General features: G+C 38.6%; 1 protein-coding gene and 1 pseudogene across 1 annotated transcript; one reads left to right on the top strand and one right to left on the bottom strand.

Moving 5' to 3' along the window:
* Positions 1-1,935: 1,935 nt before the first annotated feature.
* On the top strand, positions 1,936-4,001 carry LOC120559966 (annotated as a pseudogene).
* A 540-nt stretch (positions 4,002-4,541) lies between these two features.
* LOC120559964 (UDP-glucuronosyltransferase 2A1-like) lies at positions 4,542-8,314 on the bottom strand. Its single transcript, XM_039802031.1, has 2 exons — positions 8,230-8,314; positions 4,542-7,513 (listed from the first exon to the last, which is right to left on the bottom strand). Exons 1-2 carry the CDS (start codon positions 8,247-8,249, stop codon positions 5,920-5,922), a joined length of 1,614 nt encoding a protein of 537 aa, XP_039657965.1. The 5' UTR covers positions 8,250-8,314; the 3' UTR covers positions 4,542-5,919.
* Between the last annotated feature and the right edge of the window lie 1,047 nt (positions 8,315-9,361).

Genomic DNA, 9,361 nt, shown 5'->3' with positions numbered 1-9,361 from the left:
AGTAAGTCGCGTGGTTATGACACAATCGTTAGCCTATTTTTACAAAAACTTCTGCTACGGAGCCATAACGTGATGTACAAGGTAATGGAGCCTTTTATACATTGTCGTGTTTCTTTAGAAATAAACAATGGACAAATAGAGTCTTTAAACGCTTCAGATGTAAAGTTATTCGCTGTCAAAGTGATGTCAAAATGAATGGCAGTCAATGGAATGCTAACGGCGGGTGATCGTTTGGTAGCATCAAAATGGCGCCATAGGAGGTTCGAGTTCTGAAGCGAAGCTTACCCCCTTGCTTCTAGCCACTCCAATATTAACTTTGGTCTTGTTGCTTTGCCGTCGTTTGCCGTTTTAAATCTCTTTTTCGCTTCCCTGGCGAGTAATCTCCCCCTGGCATTCGTCACGTTGCCACTGAGTGTAAAAGGGCGAAAGGTGGAGGTACAGTACAGGCCAAAAGTTTGGACACACCTTCTCATTCATTGCGTTTCCTTTTTATTTTCATGACTATTGACATTGTAGATTCTCACTGAAGGCATCAAAACTATGAATGAACACATATGGAAGTATGTACTTAACAAAAAAGTGTGAAATAACTGAAAACATGTATTATATTTTAGATTCTTCGAAGTAGCCACCCTTTGCTTTTTTATTAATAAGGGAAAAAATTCCACTAATTAACCCTGACAAAGCACACCTGTGAAGTGAAAACCATTTCAGGTGACTACCTCATGAAGCTCATTGAGAGAACACCAAGGGTTTGCAGAGTTATCAAAAAAAGCAAAGGGTGGCTACTTTGAAGAATCTAAAATATAACGCATGTTTTCAGTTATTTCACACTTTTTTGTTAAGTACATAATTCCATATGTGTTCATTCATAGTTTTGATGCCTTCAGTGAGAATCTACAATGGAAATAGTCATGAAAATAAAGAAACACATTGAATGAGAAGGTGTGTCCAAACTTTTGGCCTGTACTGTATGTCCTTCTTTGGCTATTTTAAAGATGGAGGCGCAATATGGCGGCTGTCATTCGAGCGGCTCGTTCGTATGTATTCTGATTGATTCTAAATGGCAGATTCTACGCTTACGAGAATACTTTGATTAGTTGGTGGAAGTAATTACACATGAATGAGCACATATTTGTGAAAGAACAAAGGTGTTTTTGCTAAGAATCAACCTTAAAAAAATACACAATAGGTTTAAAGAAGAGTTGTGCAACTTGTTTAATGTTTATGATGGAGATGTACTGTATCTCACAGTTAGTTTTAGAGACTATTTAGACTCATGATTGTTATTTGCACATTTGCTGTAACACAATGTTGAACAAAACTACTAATGTTATTGATTTTGCTCTCATGTTTCTAGAAAATATTCACAAAACAAAAGGCACATACATTTGGTTGCTTTGATTTGTGATGAATAGGAGAATATAAGATAAGCAAATAAAAGGAAAACTGAATAACAACTTTGATTCCTAAGTGCACGTTAAGAGAGTGCTATAGAGACAAAATCATCCTGAAGTGTCAGCATAACATGTTTCCTGTTAAATGTTCCAGTTGGTTGAAAGATAAATAAAATAAAAAGATGTTAAACTGGTTTGGTGTCAGTCAGCCGGTTGAAATTTTCACTCCGAGTTAGACCAAAACACTACAATACTCTCCATGTTTGTGGCATTTAATGATAATGTTCATTCTATATTTAGTGAAAAAACAAGACTGATTTTTTTTTTACCCATTTTATCATTTGTGTTTTTCTTCCAACATCTGTACAAAGTCATTGTCCCATAATGATTAAAAATGTCTTTGACTCTGACAGACATCCTGACACCATCTGCTGGTGACATAATGATATGGCAGCATTTCCTGTTAATAAAATTACACTAATGAAAGTAGATTTTGACATTGTTGGACAGAGCTGAGACGCCATTACAGGATATCAGAGCTCCGCTGGGAACAAAAACTTCATTATCAAATGGCTGAGAAAGACCTTCTTGAAAGTTTCCTGAACTGCCATGTGTGTTCAGAGACTTTCAGAGACCCTGTGTCTCTGAGCATCAACCACAGATTCTGTTCAAACTGCATACATGAGCATACACAAGTTCTGGGAACAAGCTAAAAACAAGAACTGTCCCATTTGTAAAAAAAAAAAAAAAAAAAAGATCCTCAAAAGAAGACCTGGCAGTGGACTTTGCACTGAAGGACTGGCTGACTTCTTTGCCGGGAGACAAAAAGCTGGATCTTTAGAAAAAGGAGATAAGAAGGTGAAAGTGGTGTGTAGAAAACATCAAGAAGATCCTAAATTGTTCTGTGAGGATGAAGATAGAGCTGTGTGTCCTCTCTGTGAGTTTTCTCTCCAGCACGGTCACAAGGTGGTTCCTATAGAACTAGCAGTCAGTGAGCTGAAGGAGCAGCTGAAATCTGACTTGAAGTCTCTACAGGACAAGAGGGGCAGATACAAACAAGTGGAGAAAACATACGATGAAGTGATTCAACACTCCAAGAAGCAGCTGTTGTCCACAGAGAGGCAGATCAGAGCAGAGTTCAACAAGCTTCACCAGTTCCTGAAAGAGGAAAAGGAGTCCAGACTGGCAGCTCTGAGGGAGGAAGAGGAGCAGGAGGGGAAGACTATCAGCAGAGAGATGAAGATGATTCAGGAGCAGATCTCCTCTCTGTCAGACAGTATCTCTGCTGTTGAAGAAGAGCTGCAGAAACACAACGTGCCGTTCCTCAGCAGTTATAAACCCACTCAGACCAGAGCCAGAGTCCAGTGCTCGCTGTCAGATCCACAGCTGGTCTCAGGAGCGCTGACAGATGTGGCCAAACATCTGGGCAACCTGTCCTTCAGAGTCTGGGAGAAGATGAGGGACGAGGTCCACTTCAGTCCTGTCATTCTGGACCCAAACACTGCAAACCCCTGGCTTTATCTGTCTGATGATCTGACCAGTGTGAGACAGGGAGACACCAAGCAGCAGCTTCCTGACAGTCCAGAGAGATGCACCAAATATACCATGCTTCTGGGCTCTGAGGGGTTCAGCTCAGGAAAACACAGCTGGGAGGTAAGTAAGTAAATTTTATTTATACAGCGCTTTTCACAGACAAAGTCACAAAGTGCTTTACAATATGCATAGACAATAAAAACATGGTAAAAATAGTCAATAAAAATAAAATACAAGGTGGAGGTGAGAGACCATCCAGTCTGGACATTGGGTTTGGCTAAAGAGTCAGTGGACAGGAACGGTGAGATATGTGTCTCACCAGAATATGGAATCTGGTGTTTATTTCATCGCAGTGGAAAATACACTATGGAGATAGTAAGACTGTCAGAGTGAAGAAGAGTCTCCAGAGGATCAGAGTCCAGCTGGACTATGACCGGGGGGAGGTGTCCTTCTACAACCCTGAAGACAAGACTTACATCTACACTCACAGAGACATTTTCATTGAGAAACTCTTCCCATATTTTCATATTGGAAAAGCTAAAAATGCTGATATCAAAATCTGTCAAACTGAGATTTCTCTGTGATGTTCAGGGATGTAAATGTATTGTCCCAGCTTTTACCATTTGGTAAATTTGGTACCGTTTCAGGTTTATTACACTCTGAACTCATCATCACACTGTCCCTAAGAAATACTCAAAATAGATTATATATAGATTATATCATGTGGTTTTAAACTTTTGCGCAGGTTTTAATCAATTCAACTTTATGGATTATAATTTATTAATTAACTGGGTTATCAGCATATTGTGTTTAAATAGACCACAATATAACATATGCTGTATCCACTCTACCAAATACTTTGTTTCCAGTTGTGTGAACTTTTATCACCATCAAACATCAGTTTTAGTTTGTAAGATTTCTGGATCTCCTGATGAGTTGTTTCAGTTGTGTGTTCATGTTTTAATTTCAGCGTTTTACACTTTACACTCAGAGTCTCAGTGGCTCAGTGTAATAAAACACATTCTGGCTGTGATCGATTGTTATTTGTTCTTTTGTTCTTCGGCAGAATGGATTTATTCTCAAAAATTGTCTCTACTGTCTGAAATTAATAATGTAAAGTTTTCATGCAACTTACTGTTAAAACATTTACACATAAATCATTGTTTTAATCTGAACTTCATTTTTGAAAGATCTTAATCTATTAAAGATTTAGTTATATTTTGTTAAGCAAAAATCTATAAATGGATGTCATCAGCATATTCATGAGTGATGAAGCTTTCTTGAAAGTTGTGTAAAGCTTAATCAACATGTTGTGTTTACATGGTCAGTAACATCAATTATAAATGTCCAATTTCTGACCAACATAAAGAAAATACCAGCAGTACAATTTAGTTTAATATGTTTTTGTTATTTAATCATCTACATCTTTATAAAAATGTACATCAAATGGATTATGCTTCACATGATGTGTAATTAAATCCCTAGCATATTTTATTCAGAAATGTGTGTAAGAGGTTGTATCCAGTTTCTTTACATACATGTGTCAAATATTCATGTGACTATAACAAAAATAAAAACAACAAATCACATAAAGCAACTATACAACCAATATGTTATTTAATCTTAATTGTTAAATCTTGATTCCTTTATTTCCAAAACAACAAATTCCTCACTAAAACTATTTCAACTTTACATGTGTTAACATTAATGGACAGCCCAATTAAATTAAATTATATTTTCTAATTAACTGACTGTATATACAGAAACCTGAATCAACCTCATATGTAAAGAGTAAAGCATATACTGTAAGTGTGTGTTCTCAAAATTAGAAACAAAGATCGTTCAGCTTTACTGCATCATTATAATCTCAAAAAAAAAAAACAAGCAGAAGCATTGCAGTTGTTGATATGCTTTGTAATTTTAAGTTGTAACAGTGTGTTGATACTCATGTCTGTTATAGACAGCAGCCTCAGAGAGGGAGTACTTAGGGTTGTATACACAGAGATGTAGTGATGGGGGCCTAAAATGATTTGCTCTTAAGGAGAATTAAGATTTTTTACTAAAGATCTGTTTCTTTAAACAAGTCGAGTCAGTCAGCAGGACTGTAATGCTAACACAATGTATGAAGGGTGTAGAGATGGATAAGCCTTTCAAAAACGCAACATTGTTTAAGAAATATGTTAACTGTTACATTTGATTAATTCCATAACCTACTTGATGCCATTTTCAAGGACATGTTCACAATGTCGTCAACATTATTCAATGTACAATATGTATACAGTAGGTGATTGCGTGGACACATTTTACTTCCCGTAAATGCCACAAGATGGAGATAAAGTCCACAGCCTGCTCATTCTGAACACTCAATTTTTTATTTCTGTCACTTATTGACATGCTTATTATTGTTTGCTGCACAGGTTGATCAATAGTAGCACCTCTTAGCAGTTTCTGATAGATTCTTCTTTCAATACATATCCGTCACAGAAATCCCATTCTGTTCTGTCAGACATACCTTTCTTTCTTTCTTTCTTTCTTTATTCTTTACTCAGGACACAACAACAAAAAACGGTCCCTAGCACAATAATATAAAACATAGCAAAAGACAGACAAATACACCATTTGTCCACCGTATGTCAACTCCAGGGAATCACTGCTGTGGCTGTTGATGTTGTTGTTGCTTCAATTTAGTCAAATCATCTCAAAGACATTTTTCAAATTAAATGATATCTTGGACACGAGTCTTTTCAGCTCTTGACGTAAGAGGCCGACATTTATTCTGTGCTGCTGCGCCATCATCATCAAACCTCAGTTGTTCAAGATACAGATTAACACTAAATTTAAACATGTTTCATTTTGTGCAACTTTCATTTTCATTGTTCCTTCTCTGCTTCTCCCGTTCTTTCCTTTTCTGCTGGCGTTGGAGAAAAAACTGTACAGCTAAAAAAAACATAACAGAAGTACTACATGCAGAGCAACATAAGTATTTGTATTAGTCCAATTTTGCTTTCCTCCCACCAAACACTTTACACCACAGGCATTTCACTGTTAAAATGCAAATCAGTGACATCATCATAACCGACACTAGCAACAGTGCGATAACATCGATGGAGTGGTACTGAATCCAGGACATTTTATAAGAGTTAGTCCTTAAGTGAGCAGCACCCTTGTGTCTCATGACAAACTCGATCCAGAACATGGCTCGGTCCAGAGGCTTCATGGGCTGGTCTCTGTGCAGCCTGGAGAGCTGCTGCACGTTCTCCCTGTAGAAAGGCTCATAAAGCACCGCCTTCAATGCCTCCAGGAAGTTGTCTTTGTTCAGTGTGCCAATTTCCAGCACCTTTGCAACGCCCCTCACTCTCATCCTGAACAGGTTATCATCCTGGTCAAACATCAGAGGAAGGCCGACGATGGGAACTCCGTGGTAGATGGCCTCTTGAAGTCCGTTGGTGCCTCCGTGGGCCACAAATACTCTGGTCTTTGGGTGTCCTAAGAGGTCATTTTGGGGCAGCCAGTCCAGCAGCAAGGTGTTGTTGCCCAGGGTGGACGGTCTCTTCCCAGTATGCCTCCAGATGACCTTCTGAGGTAATTGGGCAAAAGTAGCAGCCACACTTTCTGCTATATCCTCAGGAAGAGTCCCCACCAAGGTCCCCAAGCTCATAATTATGACTCCATGCTCTGCAGAGCTCTGGACAAAGTCTTCCAGATGTTGAGGAAGAGGCTTGGAGGGTTTACACTGAAACCCGCCCATGTAGACAACATTGGGCATGGTGGGACGAGGGAACTCAAAGGTAAAGTCGGTTCTCATCAACCAAACATCCGCTGCCTGAACGAGCTCATCATAGTGGACGTCAGGACCAAAGTGACGGTGGACAAATGGTGTGTAATAAGATTCTTTGATTGTCATGTGGTTATTACGTACCACTAAGGCAAGTAAAACATTTAACACCCTTTGCCAAAAAGTCATCTTATCAGTTGATTTAAGGCCTGGTATGGGAACATATGAAAGCGGTGATGGGGCAACTGTGTGATGTCCATCTTCCATGATCGTCCATCGTACGTTGAAGACCAGAGGCAGACCCAACCGATGAGCCAGAAGGACCCCTCCACCGAAGCAGGGGTCAGTCAGAACAACATCATACTTGGCTTCTTGGAATAATTGCATCAGTTTAGCATCCTCAAATATCTCTTGCATTTGATCAACCACAAGTTTGTGTGCATGATGCATCATCATCATCAACTCCTTTCCAGCTTTGAAATACGCTGCAGTTGAAGTGTGGAACTCCCGCCGGAGCTGCAGCATTCTTGTCGTGAAATTCATGATGTTTGCATCAAATTCATTACCCGTGTTCAGGCTGATTGTCTGGTAGGGAAGGGACTCTGCCTTGATGAACATGCTGGTTTTGGGCCGGATCACTGTGATGTGGTGACCTCTGGAATGGAGCTCCTGGATGAGGACCTTCATGTTGACCCAGTGGCTTCCCTCCACAGGGAAAACAAGGACATTCCCTCCATCAGCAGTTGCAAGAGAGCAGAGCAGTGCAGCCAGTGTCACAAGTCTCAACCCGCTCATCTCTAAAGTGATACTGAAATCATAAAAACAAGGAGGAGGTACAATGGTAACAATGTTACTGTAGATTTCCTCCTCTTCTTAATAGAAGTTTTCTGATCCAAAAGAGTTTAAAGTTCATTGTTAAAATAGTCACATAGAGCATATGAGAGAAGAGAGATTTGGCTCAATGGTGTTTTTTGCCCCCAACTGCTCCTTCCAGGCAGCGCTGCGACCGGTGCCTTCAAGGCACCTAACCCTAACCCTAACCATAACCATAACCAGTGCCTCCCAATGATTCTTTCCAGGCAGCGCTGCCTGGAAGGCACTGTTGGTGACAAAAAACACAGATAAACAGAGATTTGAAGATGGTTGTACCTCCTGTCGGTTTTACCTGCTATTCATAAAGCATTCACCTGAAAGCAGAGTGCTAGTGCGACAGATTAGATCGTGATGACTGGCCTCTCTTAAGCAACTGAACACATTTGGAAACTCTCGGAAACCTCAGCAATAACTTTATGTTTTTAATCACATCAGAAGATTTTGATTGAAAGGAACTGTTAGATGTCCGGCACGATGAAAGATTAAGGAAAGAGTTCAGTTCATACTAGCATACAACTGTTACAACTTTTAACCTGAAATTATATTTTATAAGACAAACCATATTTCCTCAACAAGCTTAGTTTACACTTTGCTGTTAATAAAGTTGAGTGACAGCATTGATTCAATGACAATAATCAATTTTGTACTTACAGTGGAAAGGTGTAATACATTAGATTCACAGTCCGTGCAGCTTTTGTCTCTGGGTTGGCAGCAGATCTGCACGTTATACAGCATTGCTGTGTAACTGACAAGTCTTAACACACTTACACTGGCTGTTGTGCAACATGTTGGTTAACCCTTGTGTTGTCTTCCCGTCAACCTTGGAAAAGGTGTTTTTTTTCAAGGTTTTTGACGCCTTTTTTTCACAGTTTGTTTTTGCTTTTTCCAATGTTTTAAACTGTAAAATTTTTCTTCTACACATTATTTCTACGTCCCATATTTTATGATATAAAAAAAAAATTGAAAACAGGTCAATTTGATCCAAAGTCAACACAAGGGTTAAAGCCAAAGTTCACAGTCGTTTACAGGTAATTTTACCTTAACAGACAGAAGAGTTGTCATGACTGAAAGGTAATTTGTAATAACAACTTCTGTGCATGCCTGAATTACATTTTAGTTGTATAGCTTTCATGTTTAAATAAGTACCATGTCATTGTTGTTTTGTATGTTCTGTCTGAACTCCAGGAAGAGTAAGTGCTACACAAATATACAGTAAATAAACTGATATAAAAGTATTTTCAGGGGAGTTTTAATGCATCCTCCTGGGATTTTATTTTAGAAGCTGAAACCACAATAAGACAAATAAATATGTTTTAAGTTTGCAGCTGAAGATATTCTACTTTCTTATCTTTGTAGATCCAATGTTTCCTGTTGGCTAAAAATAAAAGGTGTGAAACTGGTTTAGTGTCATTTAGCCTGTTGAAATGTTAAGTCTTTACTGGAGGACAAAAGAAAAAAACACCCTATTTATGGTGTTTTAATGAACTTTATACATGTAATGCTTTATGAAGTAGACAAGAAACAAAAGACATAACAAGACAACATTTTTCTTGTATTTTGCTTGGCTAATGATAATGTAAAATAAATTTGTACTGTACTGAATGAAGAGACACCATCTCCTGGTGACTAAATGAAATGGCAGCATTTATTCCCAATAATTCACGCTGTGACAGGCTGACAGACTCACCTTGTTTTAAGAAGCAAAACTTTAGTGAACATATTAATTATCATCACTACATCTCTGTGTATACAACCCTCAGTAGCATACAGCCTCTCTTCAGTG

Source organism: Perca fluviatilis, chromosome 6 (genome assembly GCF_010015445.1).
Source record: "Perca fluviatilis chromosome 6, GENO_Pfluv_1.0, whole genome shotgun sequence".
Taxonomy (NCBI): domain Eukaryota; kingdom Metazoa; phylum Chordata; class Actinopteri; order Perciformes; family Percidae; genus Perca; species Perca fluviatilis.
Note: the sequence above shows the minus strand (reverse complement) of the source record. Positions and strands in the feature narration are given on the sequence as shown.